Source organism: Hydra viridissima, unplaced genomic scaffold (assembly GCF_058129835.1).
Source record: "Hydra viridissima isolate aposymbiotic clone 2 unplaced genomic scaffold, HvirCarnegie_v1 scaffold_3, whole genome shotgun sequence".
Taxonomy (NCBI): Eukaryota; Metazoa; Cnidaria; class Hydrozoa; order Anthoathecata; family Hydridae; genus Hydra; species Hydra viridissima.
This window is the reverse complement of record NW_028324302.1, coordinates 15,243,904-15,267,837: the sequence shown is the minus strand read 5'-3', so window position 1 is coordinate 15,267,837 and position 23,934 is coordinate 15,243,904. Positions and strand designations below refer to the sequence as shown.

The 23,934-nt window shown below is 28.9% G+C and overlaps 4 protein-coding genes across 9 annotated transcripts; all 4 read left to right on the top strand.

Annotated features, from left to right (window-relative positions):
- The first annotated feature begins 1,111 nt into the window (after nt 1-1,111).
- LOC145201180 (stomatin-like protein 2, mitochondrial) lies at nt 1,112-8,774 on the top strand. Of its 3 annotated transcripts, XM_090083408.1 has the most exons (14): nt 1,143-1,536; nt 1,758-1,835; nt 2,423-2,525; nt 2,968-3,042; nt 3,265-3,364; nt 4,574-4,632; nt 4,905-4,977; nt 6,024-6,083; nt 6,306-6,362; nt 6,704-6,796; nt 6,897-7,009; nt 7,867-7,905; nt 8,020-8,109; nt 8,207-8,774. In XM_090083408.1, exons 7-14 carry the CDS (start codon nt 4,962-4,964, stop codon nt 8,429-8,431), a joined length of 693 nt encoding a protein of 230 aa, XP_089939534.1. In that variant the 5' UTR covers nt 1,143-1,536; nt 1,758-1,835; nt 2,423-2,525; nt 2,968-3,042; nt 3,265-3,364; nt 4,574-4,632; nt 4,905-4,961; the 3' UTR covers nt 8,432-8,774. The 3 variants fall into 3 exon arrangements, with proteins under 3 accessions (XP_089939533.1, XP_089939534.1, XP_089939535.1); XM_090083407.1 differs by lacking the exon at nt 2,423-2,525 and having other exon boundaries at nt 1,112-1,536; XM_090083409.1 differs by lacking the exons at nt 1,143-1,536; nt 1,758-1,835 and having other exon boundaries at nt 2,370-2,525.
- On the top strand, nt 8,691-12,249 carry LOC145202364 (uncharacterized). Of its 2 annotated transcripts, none has more exons than XM_090083411.1 (5): nt 8,691-8,848; nt 9,573-9,736; nt 11,549-11,623; nt 11,805-11,860; nt 12,011-12,249. In XM_090083411.1, the coding sequence occupies exons 1-5, from the start codon at nt 8,794-8,796 to the stop codon at nt 12,138-12,140; spliced, it is 480 nt and encodes a 159-aa protein (XP_089939537.1). In that variant the 5' UTR covers nt 8,691-8,793; the 3' UTR covers nt 12,141-12,249. The 2 variants fall into 2 exon arrangements, with proteins under 2 accessions (XP_089939537.1, XP_089939538.1); XM_090083412.1 differs by lacking the exon at nt 11,549-11,623 and adding an exon at nt 11,233-11,307.
- Nucleotides 12,250-12,263: 14 nt separating this feature from the next.
- Nucleotides 12,264-23,669, top strand: LOC145202363 (WD and tetratricopeptide repeats protein 1-like). Of its 3 annotated transcripts, XM_090083406.1 has the most exons (10): nt 12,386-12,418; nt 12,501-12,822; nt 13,079-13,126; nt 13,238-13,321; nt 14,327-14,373; nt 14,721-14,832; nt 15,665-15,852; nt 21,411-22,109; nt 22,215-22,447; nt 22,884-23,669. In XM_090083406.1, exons 8-10 carry the CDS (start codon nt 21,490-21,492, stop codon nt 23,390-23,392), a joined length of 1,362 nt encoding a protein of 453 aa, XP_089939532.1. In that variant the 5' UTR covers nt 12,386-12,418; nt 12,501-12,822; nt 13,079-13,126; nt 13,238-13,321; nt 14,327-14,373; nt 14,721-14,832; nt 15,665-15,852; nt 21,411-21,489; the 3' UTR covers nt 23,393-23,669. The 3 variants fall into 3 exon arrangements, with proteins under 3 accessions (XP_089939531.1, XP_089939532.1, XP_089939530.1); XM_090083405.1 differs by having other exon boundaries at nt 12,264-12,822; XM_090083404.1 differs by lacking the exon at nt 12,386-12,418 and having other exon boundaries at nt 12,735-12,822; nt 13,045-13,126.
- LOC149891160 (uncharacterized) lies at nt 16,163-19,900 on the top strand. Its single transcript, XM_090083403.1, has one exon. The coding sequence runs from the start codon at nt 17,883-17,885 to the stop codon at nt 19,839-19,841; it is 1,959 nt and encodes a 652-aa protein (XP_089939529.1). The 5' UTR covers nt 16,163-17,882; the 3' UTR covers nt 19,842-19,900.
- Nucleotides 23,670-23,934: the final 265 nt, after the last annotated feature.

Sequence of the window (23,934 nt, the reverse complement as noted above, 5' to 3'; positions counted from 1 at the left end):
ATTTACTTATTCTTTCAATAAAAGTTTAAATGTATTTAGGTGTGATTGTGCTTCTTACGGGTTTTTTTTTTTTGTCTGATAGTAAGAAATGAAATTTTTTTTAAAAAGGTGTTTTTGTTTTAATCTCCTTGGTCAATCTTTAATTTAATTGTATTCAAATTTAATTTAAATTTAATTTAAAGTTCTTAATGTTCTTCACCTTCCCACAAGTTAATTATAGAGTTTGAGTTCAAATAGATAAACGGCTTTTGGTTCTATACGGCTTTTGGTTTTGTAAGAGACTTTGGTTGCTGACCACTTTGATTTTGACCACTTTGGTCTGCTGTTATGTTACTTTTTGGTTCGTTTTCAATACACTAATTTAATGATAAGTTACAATTTATAACTTTTAGTAAATGTGCATACATGTTATCCTCTAATTTCCTAAACAAATGGGGAAGTAATCTAATCAAAAATTATACCTTTGGAGGAGGACAAATTTTCTTTAACAAATGGTGGGGGAGGGGGAGTAAAGATATTTTGAGTAGATTTAAAGAAGTGCTTTCTTTTTCCTAATATTTAGCTAAAACATAAAAGTAATAAGTTCAATGTGAAAGGTAACGTTATTTGCATTAAAATCTAGATGAGTGAGGGAAATATGTAATAGCAGTGGTGGTAGTGGGGGGGGGGGCACATGAACATACATTTAAACAATGGGAGGAAGAAGTCTGGTAAGAATTCATCTTAGAGGTGAGGACAAACTTTCATTAACTAATGTATGGGAGAAAAGTCAGATAACTTAATATTGCCGTTATTTTGAGCTAAAAAGGCTAAAATTTTTAGTTAACCACAATTTAACTTTTAAATATTTTGCTTATGTTTATAAATATTCTGTTAAAGAGTAAAGACAGGCTCTCATATTTTTGCATATTTAATACGTAATAAAATGTGCAAAGAGATGTGAATGTAAAGAAGAAGGTATAGAAGTATCAATACAAACAGGAAGAGGGGTGAGGGTGTGAGTATGGGTGGAGAAGGATTTTTCTTTTAGTTTTTTATAATCTAGACCGGAGGTTTTTGTTATAGGAGGCACCGTGATAAAGATAGGCCTGTGTTAACGGAAAAAATCGGTATCATATCTTCACATTTTTTGTCACTTAATCAAGTGCGTATAATGCTTTACAACAGGTGGCTGATGCTTTTTATGGAGAGCAACATATTTTATGTATTGACAAATCAAAACTTCTGCCGTCTCAGTATTGTTTAAAAGTTAAAAAATATAATTCCATGAGTGGAAATATCCTGCTTTTAACAGATATGTTTAGATCATCGAGACAAAACTCGTTTTCGCTAGTGTGAACAAAAATCTAAGTTAGAAAAAACAACAACACATGTTTGCTATCTGGTAGCTGGTACAATTTGTGGGAGTTTGTAACAATTAATAAAAGCCTGGTTGATACTTCTCACATATAACTTTGTTAAAATTATAAATTTAACACCGAATTTCGTGTTCCTTGTTCTTGAATGTCTTGTTTATTTTACAGAGTTTTAGCTAATGTAAGTGTTAATCCTACTATTATTGATAGGATATTATCAAATATAAAAGCATAATAACCATAAAATGTTCATATATTTATATAGAAATATTAAAGTTTTGTAAACTGTCATTTTTTCAAGCCATCGTTTAACATCCTCCTTATGCAAGTGTGTATATATGTGTAAATGGAAAGACAACTTTAAGCTTTGTATTGCCACAACAATTTCTCATCTTTTGTTAGAAACCAAATGAACTCCAAAAAGTTGTTTTTTATTCACGTGGAGTTGGTATGGGAAAAAGACCTCTTCCAGTTAATACAGTAAGTCATAAACTTAAGAAATATAATTACTGTTTAAATGTAAAGGAACTATGAACAATATTAAATTATGTTAAAAAATATATGCAATATTATTGCTATTTCACTATTTGTACTAAGAATTAGAATGTGTTACTCTCAATAAACCCAAGTAATTGAATTTGTTTAACCCTAGCCCCATTATAAAACAGTATATAGTAATAAAACAGTGCCTTTAAATATCATAATATTTAATGTAATAATTCACCTTTGACTTGCACAACCTTAATGATAGTCTTAATCCTAACCATGGAATTAAAATCATTAACATTGTGCGAGTTTGTGACCTTTCCAAGTTGTATTAAATCATAAAATTAAATTTTTATCTTCATATAAAGTGAGATTAAATCTGGGAAAATGGTAAAATTTAAATAACTTCTTTTGATACAGTGCCATGTTATTCAAACTATGTGTATCAATCAATAGATTAAAACTCGGTGTAACTTGCACTACAGTATATAAAAAAAGACAATTTTCTCTTAAAGGACCCCATTCTAGTTTAGAAATATCCTGGTGGAAATCATTTTCCTTCCACATCATAAATTTTTCAGGAATCTAGATGATGAATCCTAAAGTTACAATGAAAAGTTTGGAAGTATAGTTCTATTGTACAAATGCTGCATGTTTATTTTTAAACTCTATTGGCATGCTTAGGTATATTATTTTGCCAATTCTAAAAGTACCATTTTTTTACACTGGTTATTTTCTTTGCATTATACTTTGATTTGTATTTTTTTGTTGCATAACTTTATCCAAACTACATCAAGGAAGTAGGTGTAAATTTTGTCTTGAAGGTCAAGATTCTCATAGCCACCAATTTATTATTATATTAAAACTGATTTTTTTCTTTCTCTTTCTATTTAGTTTTTGAATTATTATATAAATTTTCTTTTGATTTATACATAAGTGTTTTTAGTGAACTTTGGCTGTGTTATGTAAAATTATTGAATGCACAACATGCACATTTTACTGTCAAAACCTTAAATTTTGCCTTTTTTTTTCCAGGTTTTTTTAGATTAAAGTTGTTAGATATATCTAGGTACTATTTACTGTCCAGTAAATGTTAGTTGGTATACAATTGAATTATTGTTTTTAGGGAATAAAGTTTGTTCCACAACAAGAAGCATGGATTGTTGAAAGGTTTGGGAAATATAAAGAAACATTGTTACCAGTATGTATTTGTTTAATTTGGTCATCTTTAAAAAAAGCTGCATTATCTAGAAAATTTGTCAATGTTTATGTGTGTGTGTGTGTGTGTGTGTGTGTGTGTATATATATATATATATATATATATATATATATATATATATATATATATATATATATATATATATATATATATATCTTGATTTTTATATATAGATCTTGACTTTTAACTGCCATTGATATTTAGGGTTTAAACCTACTTATACCATTCATAGATGAAATCAAATATGTACAATCATTAAAAGAAATAGCAAGTGAAGTCCCTCAGCAATCTGCTATCACCAAAGGTAAATAGGTGCTCAGTGCATAATTGCACTTAAAAGAAACCAACATTTAACTTTGATTATTTAGCTTTATCTTATTGCTATTATAAAACTAATAATAAAAAACTTGTCCTAAAACAACCCAAGTAAGTCTTTTTTGTATTTCACTTTTTAAAAGTTATATGAATATATAGAATATATGCAACTTTTGATGGATTCAACATATCTTTTTTTATAAGTGTTTTTAGTAACCTTTACAAATACATTTTGATTACATTTTGCTTTTTTTTTTTTAAATTGCAAAAATGTAGGCCTCATATCAGGTTCAATTACACAATTAAAAGACTTCAAGTAAGGTAAAGGAGTAGAAATATAAATTTATCAGAATTTCTGGAGCGCCAAAGCACGCAGCTTACAAATTATTAAAATCTGATTAAAAAAGTAAGAGCCTAATGAACACAAAAGCTGATGAAAATTTCATTGAGATGCAAAAAAAAAAATAAAATAAAATAATAACACATAATAATACTAATAATAATAATACTACGTCAGAATGGCTGCTAAATTGTTTGATGTTAATTAATGGACATTTTGACAGTCTTGAAAAACTCTTGGGGGAACTCAGTGTGGTCTGGTTCACCAGTCAACTTTTGACAGTCTTAAAACTTTGAGATTAACTTTAAGAAATGATTATATTAAAAAGCTGTGTCCCACTGACAATCAAAACCTTCTATGATAAAAAGTTTTATTGTTGATTGTACTATCAACTGAAGAAATGAACCACTTAAAAAAGACACTAATTGAAACTTTTAGTGGCATTAATGGGCTTACATTTAAACTAGACATGCCTTATATTATCCAAGAGTTTTTAAATTCAAGAAAAACATATTGTTTTTTTAACCTTCTCAATGATTGGTAATATACTTTTTTTTTTCTTTTTTTTTTAAGAAAGTTCTTCAGTTTTACTGTGCAAGATAAGACATCAGTATTCTGCTACATCTTATAGTAGCCCAACAAATTAAGAATTAGTATTCTTTAAAAAATATGAGTTCTTTTTCTAAAAATACTAAATTTTGTGTGGGAATATAATTAAATACAAATATTCCAACAGTTTAGAAGTTTCAGCTAGTTTTATGTTTAAAAAAGGTTCTTATGAAACATTTCAAAAACAGGAATATTTAACTGGCCTTATTTTGTAGTTCAAGGTTGTAAATGGTATTTTCTAATATTTAGATAATGTAACACTGCATCTTGATGGTGTTTTATATTTTCGTGTTGTTGACCCATACCAGGTAAAAAATATTTAATGTTATACACTTTTCATCATATAATAAGCATATTTTTAGCATTTCTTGTTACATTTCTCTGTTGGAAATAGTTATAGATATAGAAGTGTTAAAAATTTGTTGCTGGGTTTTCACTATTCAATAAACCACAATAAGTGCCTTCTATTATTATATTATAATGTTTGCAACAATTATGATAATTAATTGGTTATTTTAATGGTTTTTGTTTGTAAAAATTATTTACTGGCAAAATCTATCAGTTGAATTTCTTTTTTCAGACTTCATATGGTGTAGAAGATCCACAATATGCAATCACTCAACTTGCTCAAACCACAATGAGGTCTGAACTTGGTATGTAAATTTTTTTTAATTTGTTAATTTGATCCTTGTAGAACTAAGTGAGAGCTCTTTCACCTTCAAACAGTTCTATGTGTATAGCTTTTGACTTATTTGATAATCAAGCATATATAGGTGGATTGGCTTAGTTCTGTTTGAATGTGGGATCTAAAAACCATGACTGACAACACACCATCTCTTCCAAGTTAATCACATTAACATCCTTTTATTCCCTTACTAATATCATCTTGTAGAAAATCATGCTCTATTCACAAAAATATATAGTTATTAAACTTTTTGACAAATCTTGTATTTTACTTGTATTATTTCAGACTGATGGAGAATGAGGATGCAAATGTTCATTTTCACATTTGATGAAAGCTTTTTGGTTAAAGTTTTCCTTTACATCTGCCTTGGTTTATGCATCTCAAAATTATTTTAAAAGTCTGAGTTTCTTGCTTTTTTCTAACAACTTCATACACATTTAAACAAATTTCTTTTTCTCACTAATGACTGGTAAATTTGTAATAGCAGCTCTACCAGCAATTTCATCTTTACTTCTAATTATGGTTAATTTGAACGATATACCTGACTGATTTAGTGCTTATAGAATGTTTCAGCAATCAATAAAACTGCAGTAAGATAACCAAAATGTTTTTCTAGACATGTCAAACGGTCTATTGTTCTAAGTACAGATGAGATCATGTAGAAACATGTTATTACCAAATATGTTTTTTTTGTAAAAAAAATTATGTAAGTACTAATAAGATAGACATTAAATGTATTTGTTTTTAAAAATCTATTGAAATTTTTTGCAAATGAAATGATTATCAAAATTTTTATTGCTACATAATTTAAATTAAAATATCTTCTAAAATTAGCTCTTCTAAAGCAAATTATTTAGGTCAATTTGCACATTAGGTATCTAAAAGTGCTTTTGAAGGCTTCAAAGAGATTTTTTCCTGATTTTAATGCCAATAGAATAATTAAGGTCTATCACCTGTGATAATAGTCATAATGATAAAAACAACCAAACATAAATATGTTTAATATTCCTTTAGGTAAAATGGCCCTGGATGAAGTATTTAAAGAAAGAGATACCTTGAACTTGTTGATTGTTGGTATGAGTGTTTTTTTTTTTTGTTTTGTTTTTTAGTTTTGTTTTTTGTTTTGTTTTTTTGTTTTTGCTTTGTTTTGTTTTAATTTTTGTTTTAGTGAAAAAATAACTAAAAAGTTAAAAAGTATACTAAGAAAGTATTAAAGAATCTAAAACTTTTTGTTTTAATATAATTTTTATATTATTAATTTGATAACTTTAACAGTTAACATAATTTTTATATTAGAGGCAATAAATAGTGCTGCAAAAGTTTGGGGAATCAGATGTCTGAGATACGAAATACGTAAGTTTTTTCCTTTTACAATTACTTTTAATTCCATTTTTTGTTTTTTACAACTGTTTTTTGATATAAAGATTTGTCATTGTGTATTGCTATTTATATTAATGCATAGTGTACATTAATGTTAATTTAAAAAAAAAAAAAGATAGGTTAGCGTATTTTGCATATACTAATATATAAATTTTTTTTTCTTGTACAATTACTTTTAATTCCATCTATTGTTCTTTACAACTGTTTTTTGATGTAAAAAATTTTTTGGTAAGAAGATTGGTCATTGTATTGCTATTAATATTAATTTAAAAACAAGAAATATAGGTTAAAGTATTTTGCATTTATTAAAACAGGGGACATTCAATTACCTGAGAAAGTGAAAGAATCAATGCAAATGCAAGTAGAAGCTGAACGAAGAAAGCGTGCTACTGTTCTTGAATCAGAAGGTTTTCAACTATTACATTTTAGCTTATAAATTATGCCACTAAGTTAAAAAAAATATATTGTTTTGTGGTTGAATTTCAGCTTTATAAAATCATATTATAGGACAACGAGAATCACAAATTAATCGAGCAACTGGTGAAGCAAATGCTATTCTGGCTAAGGCCAAAGCACGTTCAGAAGCAATAAACCTTATATCAAATGCATTAAATCAATCGGTAATTTTCTTATAAAAGTGTGAATTACAATTTTTTTATATATATTTGTGATTACTGCCTATATCCATACACCTTCATTGTAAACACTTTAATTGTGAAAGAATATTTTGTTTGTGTAACTTGGGTGCAAAGATGTATACATAGAAGTAAATGCCTTCAGAGTGAATTTGTATAAATTTATTTTTTGTAAATTGCTATGGTGTTAATGTTTAGTTGCCACATTTAGTGATTTTCTTGTATAGTTGTGCAATATTAGGATCATAAACACTGAACTAAACCTAACAATGTAGTTTAGATTAAAATCTTAAAAGAAAGTACTTCATGCAAATAATATTAATATTATTTGCATGAAGAATTAAGAAAAGGTCTGGATATTTAAAGATATAAGAATTATTTTTTTAAAAAAAATAAAATCAAATAGAAATGTTTACAATCTTGAGTAACTTTTAACTTCAATGTTAACCTCTTTGTAACTCATCTTTTTCTCACCTTTTTCAAAACAAAGTTCCAATTGGTTAAAATGCTCTAAACCCAGTTTAAAATGTCTTTTTAGACAGGATAGGCTTAGGTAAAATAATTTAAGATAGCAAATGTTTAAAAGTTGATTAAAGTGCAATAATTGTTGAGAAGAGAATTGTAATCAAGTTTTTCTTTGTATCAGTGTTTTCAGCACAAGAAATTCTTTTAAAAATTAAAAGAAAAGGTTAAATAAAATTTTTCAAAGTTAGTAAAAATGTAAATTAAGTTGCTTTCTTTATAAGTTGTATCAGAAGTTTTATTTAATAAAATTTTTGACTAATTAATTATTCTTTTCTCTCTCTTGACTTTCAGTTATTTTTATATTTTGTTTTTATTAGTCTGGTAATCAAGCTGCAGCTCTATCAGTTGCTGAGCAGGTTAGCTTGATATTACTACTAATTATAATGAAAATAGTGGTGGTGATTATAATGGTAAAGATGGTGATGATATTGATGATCATAATAAAGATGTTTATGGTTTGTTTTTTATAGTATATTCAAGCTTTTGGTAACTTGGCAAAGACTAGCAATTCAGTTATTTTACCAGCTAATACAAATGATGTTTCATCAATGGTTGCACAGGTTGGATATAAATTTAGCTTCTATATTCCAATCTTTGATCAATTTAAAAAAAAGATTTTTTCAAACTTAGTTTTATGTACTCTTGCTTAATTTTCAGGCAATGGCAGTTTATCAGTCCATTAACAATACCTTACCTAAAGGAACTATAAAGTCAGGTGATAGTTCTGATACTGCTGTTAGTGGAAAGGCATCACAATCTGGTTCATCTAAAGAACAATATCCTATTGGTTTTTCACGACAGAATGAGATAGAAACTTTTGCCTCCAAACAAGAGTTTAGCATTTTATCATCTCCTACATGGAAAAGAGATTTTGATCAATGATTGTTAGAAGGAATTTTTATACATTAAAGACATGCTAGTTCTCATCTTTTTTTTCTAAATCACAAAACCTGTAGTTAAAAGGTTATAACTTAATTGATGCTTAGTTTTTTTTTAGTTGAAATATTTAGAAAATACTGTGAAGTTATGTAGGGATATTTAATATTAGCACTATGTAGATTTTTATAGAACATTTTCTCATTTCTTATTGGTGATCTCACTTGATGGTTTTGTTAAACGGTTTTTACCTTATTGCTGATTTATTCTATTATTCTTTTGCATTTTTGTTCCATTACTTTAATTAGCAGCATTAGAATGTAAGAATAAAATTAAAAAAAAAAAAAAAGAAGAGGAAGAAAAGTTAAATGATGTCATCATCAGAGAAGCAAAAATGCGCAACTGAGAATGTTCACTCTGAAGGTTTTGTAATCATATTAGTTTACTTTATTACACTTTTTTTTTCAATAATTTAGTTTCCTAGATAAAAAAGAAATTAATAACTTAAAAATTATAGTGGTTTGCCAGGCTCAAATTAGGGAAATGTTTAAATCAATTCATTTTAATAGGCTCATTCACCAGATAGGTTACTTTCCTATAAATAGCCTTTTTTGTTGTTGTTGTTTTTTGGTTGTTTTTTTTTTTTAGTTTTTTCAAAAAAAATTAAAAGTCTAGTTAGCTTTGTTTATCAAAAAACAATCAAATCTAATTTTGATGATGAACTTTGAAATTTATAAAAAATGAACCAAAATCTTTTTGAAGAGTTATGTTTCTCATAAGTTCAACTACCTTAACTCTTGAGATACTTAATATTATTTTAAATTGTGCTCAAGAAGTTGAAAATTATGAGTTAAAGTAAATATAGGTATAAAGAATATAAGTGTAAATTAAAATGGTCTTTAGGAAATTATTGGCATATATTTTTTTAGTTTTTTAGTTTGTAAATTAGCTGTTTTTTTCCTTCTAGGAAAATGTTTTATAAATCTGAATGAAGAAAGAGTTCTTCAGTATTTCTCACTAATTGTATTTCTTACTGTTTGTTTAAACTGGTCATTAAAAGCTATCATTTAAAAAAAAAGAATTCCCTCTGGATTTTTTGCAAGAATTTAGAATTTCAACTTTTAAATTCTCTCTGGTTCAAATATAGAGGATGAGAAGTGTGAACCAAGTGGCAAGTTCTCTGTCTCTTTGAAAGTTGGTAGTAAAAGAAGTGGGGAAAGAATAGAGGATAAAAAATCAGTTTTCATTAACATTGGAAAAAAGAAGTCTGATTTACATACTGAGTCTGTGGCAACAAAAAAACTTATTGTGGTAATCTTTAAAATTAAAGTTTTTTTGTAATTATTTTTCTTGGTTAAAGATGTTCATGTATGTTTTTGTATCCGTTTCACCAATATGTATTGTGTGTGTGTGTGTGTGTGTGTGTGTGTGTGTGTGTGTGTGTGTGTGTGTGTGTGTGTGTGTGTGTGTGTGTGTGTGTGTGTGTGTGTGTGTGTGTGTGTGTGTGTGTGTGTGTGTGTGTGTGTGTGTGTGTGTGTGTGTGTGTGTGTGTGTGTGTGTGTGTGTGTGTGTGTGTGTGTGTGTGTGTGTGTGTGTGTGTGTGTGTGTGTGTGTGTGTGTGTGTGTGTGTGTGTGTGTGTGTGTGTGTGTGTGTGTGTGTGTGTGTGTGTGTGTGTGTGTGTGTGTGTGTGTGTGTGTGTGTGTGTGTGTGTGTGTGTGTGTGTGTGTGTGTGTGTGTGTGTGTGTGTGTGTGTGTGTGTGTGTGTGTGTGTGTGTGTGTGTGTGTGTGTGTGTGTGTGTGTGTGTGTGTGTGTGTGTGTGTGTGTGTGTGTGTGTGTGTGTGTGTGTGTGTGTGTGTGTGTGTGTGTGTGTGTGTGTGTGTGTGTGTGTGTGTGTGTGTGTGTGTGTGTGTGTGTGTGTGTGTGTGTGTGTGTGTGTGTGTGTGTGTGTGTGTGTGTGTGTGTGTGTGTGTGTGTGTGTGTGTGTGTGTGTGTGTGTGTGTGTGTGTGTGTGTGTGTGTGTGTGTGTGTGTGTGTGTGTGTGTGTGTGTGTGTGTGTGTGTGTGTGTGTGTGTGTGTGTGTGTGTGTGTGTGTGTGTGTGTGTGTGTGTGTGTGTGTGTGTGTGTGTGTGTGTGTGTGTGTGTGTGTGTGTGTGTGTGTGTGTGTGTGTGTGTGTGTGTGTGTGTGTGTGTGTGTGTGTGTGTGTGTGTGTGTGTGTGTGTGTGTGTGTGTGTGTGTGTGTGTGTGTGTGTGTGTGTGTGTGTGTGTGTGTGTGTGTGTGTGTGTGTGTGTGTGTGTGTGTGTGTGTGTGTGTGTGTGTGTGTGTGTGTGTGTGTGTGTGTGTGTGTGTGTGTGTGTGTGTGTGTGTGTGTGTGTGTGTGTGTGTGTGTGTGTGTGTGTGTGTGTGTGTGTGTGTGTGTGTGTGTGTGTGTGTGTGTGTGTGTGTGTGTGTGTGTGTGTGTGTGTGTGTGTGTGTGTGTGTGTGTGTGTGTGTGTGTGTGTGTGTGTGTGTGTGTGTGTGTGTGTGTGTGTGTGTGTGTGTGTGTGTGTGTGTGTGTGTGTGTGTGTGTGTGTGTGTGTGTGTGTGTGTGTGTGTGTGTGTGTGTGTGTGTGTGTGTGTGTGTGTGTGTGTGTGTGTGTGTGTGTGTGTGTGTGTGTGTGTGTGTGTGTGTGTGTGTGTGTGTGTGTGTGTGTGTGTGTGTGTGTGTGTGTGTGTGTGTGTGTGTGTGTGTGTGTGTGTACTTTTGGTGTTATGATCATTTAATTAGATGACATTTTAAGATATTTTTAGTTTGCTCATTTTTTAGCCAAAAGCAAATAATGAAAATTTAATCCATGACTTTAAAGGAAAAGCTGCTGCTGTTTTTAACAATGAATCAGATGTATGTTTTAAAGATAATAGTAGTATTTCCACCTAAATAAGTTACTTATTCAGATAATTCTTAATTGTTACAACTTGTTAGTTAAAGTTTGTTGTAATATTTGTTTACATTTCCTGATTTTATTTAATTACATTTAAATTTAATTTATATTATAAGTAAATAATAATGTAAGTTTCTTTTGGTGTTATGATCATTTAATTAGATGACATTTTAAGATATTTTTAGTTTGCTCATTTTTTAGCCAAAAGCAAATAATGAAAATTTAATCCATGACTTTAAAGGAAAAGCTGCTGCTGTTTTTAACAATGAATCAGATGTATGTTTTAAAGATAATAGTAGTATTTCCACCTAAATAAGTTACTTATTCAGATAATTCTTAATTGTTACAACTTGTTAGTTAAAGTTTGTTGTAATATTTGTTTACATTTCCTGATTTTATTTAATTACATTTAAATTTAATTTATATTATAAGTAAATAATAATGTAAGTTTTTTTAGTCTGAGGAAGAAGAAATGCCCTTAGAATGTCGCATGAAAATGAGAAACATGGGCAGGTATTGCTTCTAATAATACTATTAGGGGTGCTGTCTCTCTTTTGCTACTACAAATAGTATTACTACTACTAGTAGTAATACTATTTGTGTTAAAAATTAATAAATGACTATTAGAATGTCATTCATAATTGCTTTTATGTTTCATCTTAGAGATACTATTACATCTGCAGGACCAAATTCATTTAATAAAGGAAAAGAAGGATTTTCACATAATTCTTTCAAAAAGTTTGAACTTTCTATGAAGCCCAGAAATAATAAAGAAACAAAGCACGATGTATAACTTTAAAAGTTATGTGTAACAATCAATGGGTGCACACAACGGGTGATCACACTATAATTCTAATTTATAAAGCGTTGATTTTTAACTTTTGAAATGTTTACTATTGTTTACAACATTTATAATAAATATTTATACCTTGTTAAATGAAGTTTAAGTGTAATAAATTATAAGCTTTTACTTCAAATTACTGATGTAATAAAAAAATTACTGAAAATAATAAGTAGAAAATTGTTGAATTCATTTAGTGTGAAGCAAGAGAGAAAACTGTTCCTCCTTAAGTAAATTTAGCATATTAAAATTTTTTTTTTATGTATTGCAATTTGAATTTTAAAAAATGTCTTAATAATTGTTTCTTTTTAGAAAGAAAAAAAAAACCACTCAAGGGGGGTTATGGATTGAGCTTGATTAAGCACAATATTTGATTTTTTTTTTTTTGTTTTTTTTTTTTCATTTCTAATGATTATTCACAATTTTAAGCTGACTAATGTAAAAAGTGTTTTAATAAATGAATCAGTAAACACATTTCTTTAGTTAAAGTATTTTGTAAGTAAATTGCTTGCTATAAATCCAAATATTTTAGATGTTTATCTAAATATTTTTTCCTTTACTTCAGTTTTGTTATAAAATTAGTCATAATATGATTATGTATAGTCATGGTAGAAACCAAATGTGACAATAGCAGGTACCTTTCATTACTTGAAAAATCATAAAATATTTACTTGATACAAATTAATTTAAACATTTTAAAAATATTTTTAATTTCATTAAAAATCAAACTACCTTTTGTTTGACCTTTTAGTTTACTTCATTTATTTAGTTAGCTTTTATTTGTAGCTTTTAATTTTTTATCTTAATAATTTAAAAAATGTTAATAAAGTTTTTGTGTTAATTGTTTTTATCATAGTAATGAACTTTATTAAATAAAAATGTTTTCACAGTGTAAGCAAAGAAATATTGCAGTGTGTTGCAAGCAAAGGGAAGTAGAGGTTGGTATTATGTTTTGTGTCTAAATTCTTCTAGATCATTCACTCACTGGATGGAGTTTATTACATTAGGCCTGATGACATTTAAATATTTATGTTTCATTTTATCTTAAGCAAATTGGTTTAAAGAAGTTTGAAAGAGATATTCAAGTTTCATTTCCTTTTGTTAAAGCTATTGGGTTGGAAAAAGAGTTAGAGGTATTCTGTGTGTGTTGATTATAAATTTTTCATATTTTTTCCGCTAATCAAAGTTTTTATGAAAAAGTATTCAAATATTTAACTTTTATTAAAAATAAAAAAATAGTAAAAGACTAGTGAAAGAAAAGCAATCTTTGACTTTTCTGCTTTTTAAAATCAATTTGTAGATTGTTTTCATCTTTGAAGCCCATATACTTATTCTTAAGTAAGCTTATACATTTTCTGATTTAAAACTCATTTAGATAAAAAGATAAAAACCCAGTGACTAGATGTGTTAAAGATAAGTTTTTAGAATATGTGCTAAAAGCATTCCTATTCAATATGGTCATTCTTTGTAGTAATTAGAACTGCAGGACTTTAAATCTGTTGTAAGTGGTCTTAATTGAGCTATTGGGCATCAAGTTCCACTACATGATGTGGTCTTATAGAGATCACACTAAAGGCCACTAGAGGCCTTAAAGTAAACAAATCCCAAAATTAAGTACTCTAGTGAGGAGAAATAAAGTCAAGTAATATTACAGATACAAATGTATACCCTGAATGAATAAATAGCTAGTAGTTAATTAATTTCTATGACTGAATAGCTCAATACCAGAGATGGTTAGTGTGCCTTGCTATTTTTAAGTCTCTCCTTTACTGTGGTTGAACTAGGTGCTTTTTGAATCTTTCTTTGGACTTGATTTTTAAATATTTCTTGATGACATTTCTAATAGTATCTTCACTGAAATGATTTCAGGCCATATGGGTCTTTAAGCCTCAGATAAACTAAGAGATATATTTTCAGTTTTACATTTTTTTAATTTATGAATGAATACATAATGTTTTGTACTAATTAAATTTTTTAGAGAAACATCTTGTTCGTAATTTACTAGCTTGTAAAATTCACAATTTATTAGTTAAATTTACTTCTAAACCTAAGCATCCTTTCTTCATGCTCTAAACTTTAACTTTGTATTAAAAATCATTTTTTTAGTGTTTTTTAAATTTATTTTAATTGTTTTCTAGGGACATATCGGCTGTGTAAATTGTTTAGAATGGAGTTCTTGTGGAGAGTAAGGCTGCTTTCATTTTATTAATTTCAACTTCTAATAAATTATATTGTATAGATAAGGCTAATGCAATAAATTAAACAGATTTAAAGCAGATTTTAAAATGTTATTTTAAAAATAATAATGATAGTTGAAAGTTAAATAGTTTATATTTAACAAATAGATCTTTTTTTGAAAGCACATAATGCATAAATACAAATAAATGTTAAAAATAAGATTTCATCCTATGAAGTTATATCATCATTTTATACTTCCTATTCTAATAACTGTATTATTGGAATTGAAATCACTAGTGTAATCAAGTAAGTTTTCAAAACCATAGTTTTATTAATGTTATGAATTAATTTTAGCTATTTAGTATCTGGTTCTGATGATACTCAGATTATTCTTTGGGATATCAATAAAAGGAAAGCAAACATAAAAATATCAACAAGTCATGAGGGAAATATATTTTCTGTCAAGGTTAGCTTTAATAATTAAATTAGTTTATCTTCCATGCATTTCAGATTTCTTAGCAAATGTAAGAAAGCAATCTTTTGAGGTCTTTTTGAAATTTAAAAAAAGTTGAAATGAAAACCATCAAATTTTCTTTTTAAAGATTTTTTGACTTTTAAAAATTTTTAAACGTTTAAAAGTTTTAAAAGAGCACCATAATTTATTTACAAAAATCTTGAAAAAAAATATTTTTTTAAATCACTACTATTGGTAATATTCTTACTAAATTAGGTAACATAAAAGAATGATACACATTAACAATATCATGTTCAAATCATGATATCAGTTCAAATCATGGTCTTATGTTCAAATAATGATGTTGTGTTGAAGTTTTGGCATTTATAATTAATAATATAGTTTAAGAACTATTAATTGATCTTTAGAAGAAATTCAAATATTAATTTTAAATTGTTTAGAAATCATTTTTATGTTGATTTCTAACGTCGCAAACATTAACTTGTGTTTTGTTGTACTTTTTCCTATGTCCTTTCAAAAAAAAATTGATGATATTAAACATTTGAATTAAATAAATTTAAAATAAATAAGATGTATAACTTTTCATGTTAATATAGTTAAACTTTTATTTACAATTTTCATTAAAGAATCCTAAAGTAGTGTCCCTTTTAAAAAAATGCTCTTCAGTTTACACTCAAGATTAGGTTTTTCTCACTTTTGGGCTAAAAATAAAAATGATTCTTGAAGTTTAGTTGGTTAATGCTGTAGTAATTTAAGTTAATATTTGATTAAATATTGTAAGAAAAGTTAGATAATTTTTATTTAAACTTTACACTTCTTGTAGTTCTTACCTTATTCTTCCAATAACATTGTTGCATCTTCTGCAGCTGATAGAGTTGTTAATCTATATGATGTGTTCACACAGTCAGAAATCCATTCATTCAAATGTCATTCAGGAAGAGTGAAAAAATTAGCTGTATCAAGTCACCTTCCATTTTTACTTTGGAGCGGTTCTGAAGATGGTTCTGTCAGGTAAATATCTTTTTAAACAAGCTCTTTGCATATTTTATATTTGCCTTGATGAAAGTTGTTTGTAATATCTAAACTTCCCTAATCATCATTATATAATAGTAATGATGATGATTGTGGTAATGAAAATAATGGTTATTGTGTACTTCTCCTTTAATGTTATTTTAAAGTTTCTCCCAGAGTTGTTATCTGTCCAATATGTCCAAGACAAATTTTGTGCCGACATAAAATATGTCCGAAATATTTTTCTGCCTACCAACTATGACATAATATTATGTCTAAAACATTTTCTGCCGACATAAAATATGTCCGAAATATTTTTCTGCGAACTTACTTTGACATAATTTTATGTCTGAGACATTTTCTGCCGACATAAAATATGTCAGAAACATTTTTCTGTCCACTTACTTTGACATAATTTTATGTCTAAAACATTTTCTTCCGACATAAAATATGTCCAAAATATTTTTCTGCCTACCAACTATGACATAATTTTATGTCTAAAACATTTTCTGCCGACATAAAATATTTCCGAAATATTTTTCTGCGAACTTACTTTGACATAATTTTATGTCTGAGACATTTTCTGTCGACATAAATTATGTCAGAAACATTTTTCTGTCCACATATTTTGACATAATTTTATGTCTGAGACATTTTCTGTCGACATAAATTATGTCAGAAACATTTTTCTGTCCACATATTTTGACATAACTTTATATCTGAGACATTTTCTGTCGACATAAATTATGTCAGAAACATTTTTCTGTCCACATATTTTGACATAACTTTATATCTGAGACATTTTCTGCCGACATAAATTATGTCAGAAACATTTTTCTGTCCACATATTTTGACATAACTTTATATCTGAGACATTTTCTGCCGACATAAATTATGTCAGAAATATTTTCAATCCACATATTTTGACATAATTTCATGTCTGAGACATTTGCTGTTTCTTATTTTAGAAGAAAAAATCGTACAACTTTATTGCTCATTTCAGATTAATTTAACGAGTAAAACAAAAGTCTCGATTTCCCCTTGTTAGAATGTAAAAACTTAGTCTCAAACTTAGTTTTTATTACTGAATGTGGTTTTTATTATATGGCGTCCTGTGCCACATTAGAAATTATGTTAAGTAGAAAGAAAAGTAGAACTTGTAAAGGATCGAACCATTTACAGCATAAATTCTGGCCAAAATTTATCTTTTAATTTAACCGAACCGTCAGAATCGTTTTTTGAAGAGTAGTGATCTTAACCGAAAATTTATTCCAAATAAAACAAATATCAATGATAATGTTTGGTTGTTAAAATTTTTTTTTCTCTTACACGTTTTTTAAAGAGAAAATATCCCTTTTCAGATTGTAAATGATACAACTCAAACAAATTAAATGGCAATTAAATGCCTTAGAATCAAATATTTATGTGTCTGCTCTCCTCAATCAAACCACATGGCATTATAGGTTGCTAATATTTGGAAAATTGGCATTTTTTTTTTATCCAATGGTACTTTATGGCCATTTACCTTTATTTTGGCATTTTGACACAGAAAAATTTAAGTTCTCGAAAAAGAATTTATTTTGGAAAAAAAGTTGAAATTAATTTTTGCCCCTCAAGAATTTTTAAGGATAATTAAAAACAACTTTTGACTTCCGATCCGAAGATTAACTAGTTGATTTCATTGATGAAATTTGTTCAAAATAAAGTGACGGAATCATTTTGAAACAGCCGCGATATGAAAAAGGGCATTATTATGGCATTTTACATTCACGCTTCTGGCATTTCACATGTAAAAAATGTTGGCAACTCTGAATTTAATTGTCAATTAAAACGACTAAAATATGACGACTTGGAATGCTCGCTTCTACGTTTGAGACATTAAAACGATTTTCCCAGCCGCATTAAAAAACGATTATTAATCTAATTATTCATTTTTCGCAGTTTAAACGATTGTCCTGTGGTATAAATAGATCTTGGAATAACTATTTTCTTGTCACTGTTTTTGTTTTCCTTAAGATTTAAAGACAAATATGGAGAATAATTTATTGCACAAACAAGTGAAAAGTCAATTTGAAATTAGTAAAGAAGGAGGAAAGTGTAAAATGTGCAAAAAATTTTACAAAGGCAAGTTAAGTAACCTCAAAGATCACCTTCTTCGAAAACACAAAGAAAAAGCTGGCAAAATTGACTTAGTTGAAACTACTTCGGCTACAAGGAATCGAAATAACGATGAGATTCAATTAATTAAACGAATCAAGCTGGATGTTGATGTAAATCAATTAATTAGAGAAATGATTAAGTTAATGATGAACCGTAACTTGTCTTTCGCGTCAGCTGATGAAATCGGACAATTGTCTTTAGTGAAAAATGCACTCAAAGAATTCAAAATTGTTATAAATCGTCACAGCATGAAACGCTACATTCAACTTGCGTGTGAAAATATTTTTTCGCTCATAAGAGAAGAAACTGAAAATGTTCTTGTCTCGTTGATGTTTGATAGTGCGTCGCGATATGGAAGAAACGTGTTTGGAGTTAGCTGTAGATATGTGAAGGACGGGCAAATAGCTGACAGAACCTTAGGCATACTTACTCAAGAAAGTCGACAGTTTGGCGAAATTTTAGCTGCTCAGTTAGAAAATGTAATTGGAAAAATTGGAAAATGTGCTAATGATATCTACGCAACTTGCACAGATCAAGGAAAAAACATGACGAAGGCTTCAAAAATTCTTCAAAATGCACAAGTTCAAATGAAAGTGATCCTTGAAATTTATGGTGACGAATTTATAGATTTCGAAGACGAGGAAATTGATATTGGCGCTTTAGAGAATGAAGAAGGGAATTATAGTGAAGCCCAAACTGTTTGTGTTGAAAAATCAGTTGGATCGTTCTGTTCAGCCATGTTTTGTGGCGCACATGTGTGTCAGCTAGCTGCTAAGGACGTAACATCAATGTTTGAAGATGCATTAAATAACATCAGAAAAGTTGCTATCGAATCCAAGAAAGTAGCATATATTCAAACATTTAAAAATCTAAAAAAACCTCGTGTAGACATTGAACCACGCTGGGATTCCACGTTTTTGATGATAGAAGATTTCCATACCAATGCAGAAGCATATCAAAGGCTAAGACACGACCAATTAAAATTAAATGATGCTTCATGGAGTTTAATAGATGAATATTTCGATGCATTTTTACCAATACATTCGGCTATGATGGATTTTCAATCCGCAAAATTATCAATTAGTGAATTCTACGTTCGATGGATTCAAATGAAAATAGGAATTGAGGACGTTCCAGCAGGTGATTTGGGATTAAAAATGCTACTGACCAACGCAATCAATACACGAGAACAAGTTTTTTTTAAATGTGAAGCATTTATTGCTGCTTTAGTTATGGATCCTAGATTTTGCTTTACATCGGGTCATCAACTGTTTAATACAGAAATGTTGAATAGAGGAATTATACAGCTAATCAAAGTTCATCAAAAACTTTGTACTCAACGAGAACAATCAAGTTTTTCATCAACAGAAGAATCCATACAATTAAATGCGTCATATTCCTCAAATACTTCTGAAGAGATGATTCCTATGAACTCAGAAGAAATTTATGCTGAAAAAGTACGCCGTTTTATTGAATATACTGGAGGAGGAACCAGACAAGATGTTGCTAATGCAGCTTTAGAGTCAGATCAAGATATTCGTCAATTAATTTTAAAATGGACTCTTAATGAACCGCGAGTGTCATTAGACGTTGAATTCAACATTCTTGCGTACTGGAAGAAAAACCAGAAAACAAAATGGAATCGGCCTTATGAAATCTCGCAAGTAGTTTACGGTGCAGCGTTCTCCAGCGTAAAAGTTGAACGTGATTTCTCTGGATTCGCTTTGGTTTATAGCCATCTACGTACTCGCATTTCAAATGATTTCTTAGACTCCATCATGGTGGTAAAAAATAATCTAGATTTGATTGATAAAATAAAATTTGTTTAAAAAACTAAACGTTTCACATTTTCTATTAGTCAATTTTTTATGGCGCCCCAGTGCAAGAATCGAGTTCTGAAAACCTTTTTAGAGTCGAAACAAAAAAAAAATTTTTTTATAACGTAATAAAGTTCTTTTAGATTTTGTGTTAGCAAAGTACTTGACAAAATTCTAGCACAAAAAGTCAAAGTTAATTTTGAGAATAGATTAAACGGCCGTGATATAAAAATCTACAACTGAATTGCATTTGGGTCAAAAGACTCCACGATTCTGACGGTTCGATTAAATTAAAAGATAAACGTTGGCCAGATATTTTCTTACGGCTAAAATTGTATTCTAACCGCTGCTTTAAATTGTCGTTCGTCCTGTGGTTAATCTATTTTAACCTGAAACGCCGCGCTGGTGAAAAACTATATTTTTAATAAGGTTTGCTTCGACCATAAATTATTCGACCTATCATGGAACGGATATAAATATTCTGAAAAAGAATTATTTTCTATTTTTATTATGTTGCAGACGATTAGATCGTAGAATTTATGCTGTAAATGGTTCGACCCTTTAAAAGTTCTACTTTCCTTTCTACTTAACATAATTTCTAGTGCGGCACAGGACGCCATATAATAAAAACCACATTCAATAATAAAAACTAAGTTTGAGACTAAGTTTTTACATTCTAACAAGGGGAAATCGAAACTTTTGTTTTACTCGTCAAATTAATCTAAAATGAGCAATAAAGTTGTACGATTTTTTCTTCTAAAATAAGAAACAGCAAATGTCTCAGACATAAAATTATGTTAAAATATGTGGATAGAAAATATTTCTGACATAATTTGTCGGGCGGAAAAGGTCTCAGGCCTAAAATTATGTCAAAGTAAGTGGACAGAAAAATGTTTCTGACATAATTTATGTCGGCAGAAAATGTCTCTGACATAAAATTATGTCAAAGTAAGTGGACAGAAAAATGTTTCTGACATAATTTATGTCGGCAGAAAATGTCTCTGACATAAAATTATGTCAAAGTAAGTGGACAGAAAAATGTCTCTGACATATTTTATGTCGGCAGAAAATGTTTTAGACATAAAATTATGTCATAGTTGGTAGGCAGAAAAATATTTCGGACATATTTTATGTCGGCAGAAAATGTTTCAGACATAAAGTTATGTCAAAGTAAGAGGACAGAAAAATAATTCTGACATATTTTATGTCGGCAGAAAATGTTTCAGACATAAAGTTATGTCAAAGTAAGAGGACAGAAAAATAATTCTGACATATTTTATGTCTATGTAAAATATGTCTAAAAATATGTCGACAGATCTGCCAGACATAATATGCCGTAACAACTCTGGTTTCTCCTTTAATTTTATTATCTCCTTTAATGTTATTTTAAAGTTTCTCCTTTAATTTTATTATCTCCTTTAATGTTATTTTAAAGTTTCTCCTTTAATTTTATTATCTCCTTTAATGTTATTTTAAAGTTTCTCCTTTAATTTTATTATCTCCTTTAATGTTATTTTAAAGTTTCTCCTTTAATTTTATTATCTCCTTTAATGGTATTTTAAAGTTTGTTCTTGACTTTAGAGAGTTCGATTTAAGAGAACCCTACCATGAATGCTCTTCCTCATGTTCTAATATTTTTATAAATCTCAGACAACAAGTAATGCTTACTAGTGAAGTCAAATGTATTCAAGTTCATCCAACTCATCCAGAACTCATTGCTGTTGGTTGCAATGATGCTTATCTGCGTCTATTTGACAGACGAATGGTAAAGCAGAATAGAGCAACAAATTCAACTTTATTTGAAAATTGTGTGGATTATTTTGCTCCAGGTCATTTACTTCCTCGAACTTCAAAAGTTTCTAAGCGAAGATTGTTTGTTACAACTCATCTAGCTTTCAGTCCAAATGGAGCAGAAATTCTTCAAAATCTTGGAGGAGATCATATATACTCATATAATTTACTTGAAAAAAAACTTTCTTTTAAGTTAAAAGCTCCTAGTGATAAAAATTGTGCAACATCTAATGAAATTCAACATAACTTCAAAGCAAGTGCAAATAATTTGTTGAGTTCTACTTATACTACCAGACAATCACCACCAAATATTATAAGCAGTGATATTTCACGTGATAAAGCAATGAGCTTTAAAGTTAAAGGAAATGAAGCATTTTCAAAAAAAAATTACTATCAAGCTGTTATTTACTACAATGAAGCATTAAAAATTTACCCAAGCAATTCAGTTTTATTGGCAAACAGAGCGGCTGCTTTGCTTCAGCGCAAGTGGTGAACTTTTTTCATTAATAATGAAGAAATTTCATAGTTATAAAGTTAGGTTTCAAAACTGTACATTTGTTTGCATTTTATGTTACAAATTTTTCTGTTTTATAGGAACGGTGATTTATATTCATCTTTACGCGATAGTGAAACAGCTGTGGCTCTTGACCCATTGCATCATAAGGCCTTCTTGAGACAAGTGAAATGTCTTCAAGAATTAAAGATGCATGAAGATGCTTTAAAATGCTTTGACTTGTTTAAAGAAAAGTTTCCAGAACAAGCAGAAAGTGGTACTGCTAAGCAATTAGAGGCAGATATAAGAAAATCTATCATTGCAAAAAAAGCAGGTGATATTTTGTACTCAGTTTTATGAACTTTATTTTTTTTATGAAAAGTTTCAAAAAGAAATCATTTAAATCAATATTCTCTACTTTAAATGTATTATATATTAGTTAATTTCTCATATTGTTTATTAAATATTTGTAAGCTTCTAATATGAATTTAAACTGACTGTAAAGACTCTGTTTAAGGAAGAAATAAAATATTTGTTTGTAGATTCTTTCACAGTGGTAAACAAAGTACACTGTACACTGTTGTTAATTAAAATTTTTTAATAACAAAATTATTATGATTGTTATTAGTTCTTAGTTTGCTATAAAAGTAGCTTTTAAGAGACTCTACTAAATGCATTATTTTCCTTTGGTGTTATAATTCTTTTTAGTGTTATAGTTCATAATTTTTAAAAAAGTGTTTCAAATAAAAGTTTCTTTTTTTTATATTCAGATTCAGATAATGATCATGGCGTTTATCTGCCTGAATACAAATTTAATAACAAAGAAGAACTTTCTAGGCGGGAAAAATCTTATGATTACTCAACTCGTTTTGTTGGTACATGCAATATAACAACAGATATAAAGGAGGCAAATTATTTTGGTAGCTATGGCCAATATATTGTTGCAGGAAGTGACTGTGGATGCATATTTATTTGGGAACGAGCAACTGCTAATATTGTGAAAGCTTTGCGTGGTGATGAGTCTATTGTTAACTGTTTACAACCTCATCCAACAGCTTGCTTAATTGCAACAAGTGGTATTGATCCAGTTGTACGCTTGTGGAGTCCACAATATGATTCAAAGAAACTAACACAAAATACTCAAAATTTAGTATGCTCTAATCAAACAAATATGAACTCTGATCCATTAGATGAAATGCTTAGGACTATGGGATATATACCTACACTATCAGATGGTGATGAAAACGATGAACCACGTGTTAATTGTGCTACAAGTTAAAAGATAATAAAATATTTAACAAATAGTGTGACACAAGAAAAAATTTCAACCGTTTCTATTAAAAATAAAGTTTCATGATGAATGGTTGAAATTAGTTGAATTTAAAATCTTTTTGTCTTCAAGTTAAATCTTTTAAGCTGTATTTTATTTTGATGAATTTTTGTGTGTATAAATCAGACACATGCTGTTAAATTGAGTATTTATACAAAAACTAATGAAATGTAATATAATTTTTGTTGTTGTATTTATTAAGATGTAATAGAATTTTTTACCCTTATTGTCTTTTTTATTTCAATAGATATGATTTCATAAGCCAGTTTATTATGTAAATATTTCTTAAGTATATTGGTTTTAAAAATAAGAAGAATTAATGAGTGGTTATACCTACAAATAAAAGTTTAAAGAAAATTTTACAAAGAAAAATACTGTAATATCTGTAAGATATGATAACTTTAAGTTACATAAGTTGGAACACAAACAGTTATAAGTTTCTCCAATTCTGCAGTTTCTTTTTTTTTTTTTCTTTTTTTTTTTTTTATTCT

Bases quoted from the DNA above. Each gene is read 5' to 3' on its own strand.
- LOC145201180 (XM_090083407.1), top strand. From the start codon at position 1,504: ATGTCTTGTTTATTTTACAGAGTTTTAGCTAAT. The intron at 1,836-2,967 runs GTAAGTCATAAA...TATTGTTTTTAG, and splicing joins GACCTCTTCCAGTTAATACA to GGAATAAAGTTTGTTCCACA. The intron at 7,906-8,019 runs GTTAGCTTGATA...TGTTTTTTATAG, and splicing joins CTCTATCAGTTGCTGAGCAG to TATATTCAAGCTTTTGGTAA.
- LOC149891160 (XM_090083403.1), top strand. From the start codon at position 17,883: ATGGAGAATAATTTATTGCACAAACAAGTGAAAAGTCAATTTGAAATT.
- LOC145202364 (XM_090083411.1), top strand. From the start codon at position 8,794: ATGATGTCATCATCAGAGAAGCAAAAATGCGCAACTGAGAATGTTCAC. The intron at 11,624-11,804 runs GTATGTTTTAAA...AAGTTTTTTTAG, and splicing joins TTTTTAACAATGAATCAGAT to TCTGAGGAAGAAGAAATGCC. The intron at 11,861-12,010 runs GTATTGCTTCTA...GTTTCATCTTAG, and splicing joins AAAATGAGAAACATGGGCAG to AGATACTATTACATCTGCAG.
- LOC145202363 (XM_090083404.1), top strand. From the start codon at position 13,067: ATGTTTTCACAGTGTAAGCAAAGAAATATTGCAGTGTGTTGCAAGCAA. The intron at 13,322-14,326 runs GTATTCTGTGTG...ATTGTTTTCTAG, and splicing joins GGTTGGAAAAAGAGTTAGAG to GGACATATCGGCTGTGTAAA. The intron at 22,448-22,883 runs GTGATATTTTGT...TTTTATATTCAG, and splicing joins TATCATTGCAAAAAAAGCAG to ATTCAGATAATGATCATGGC.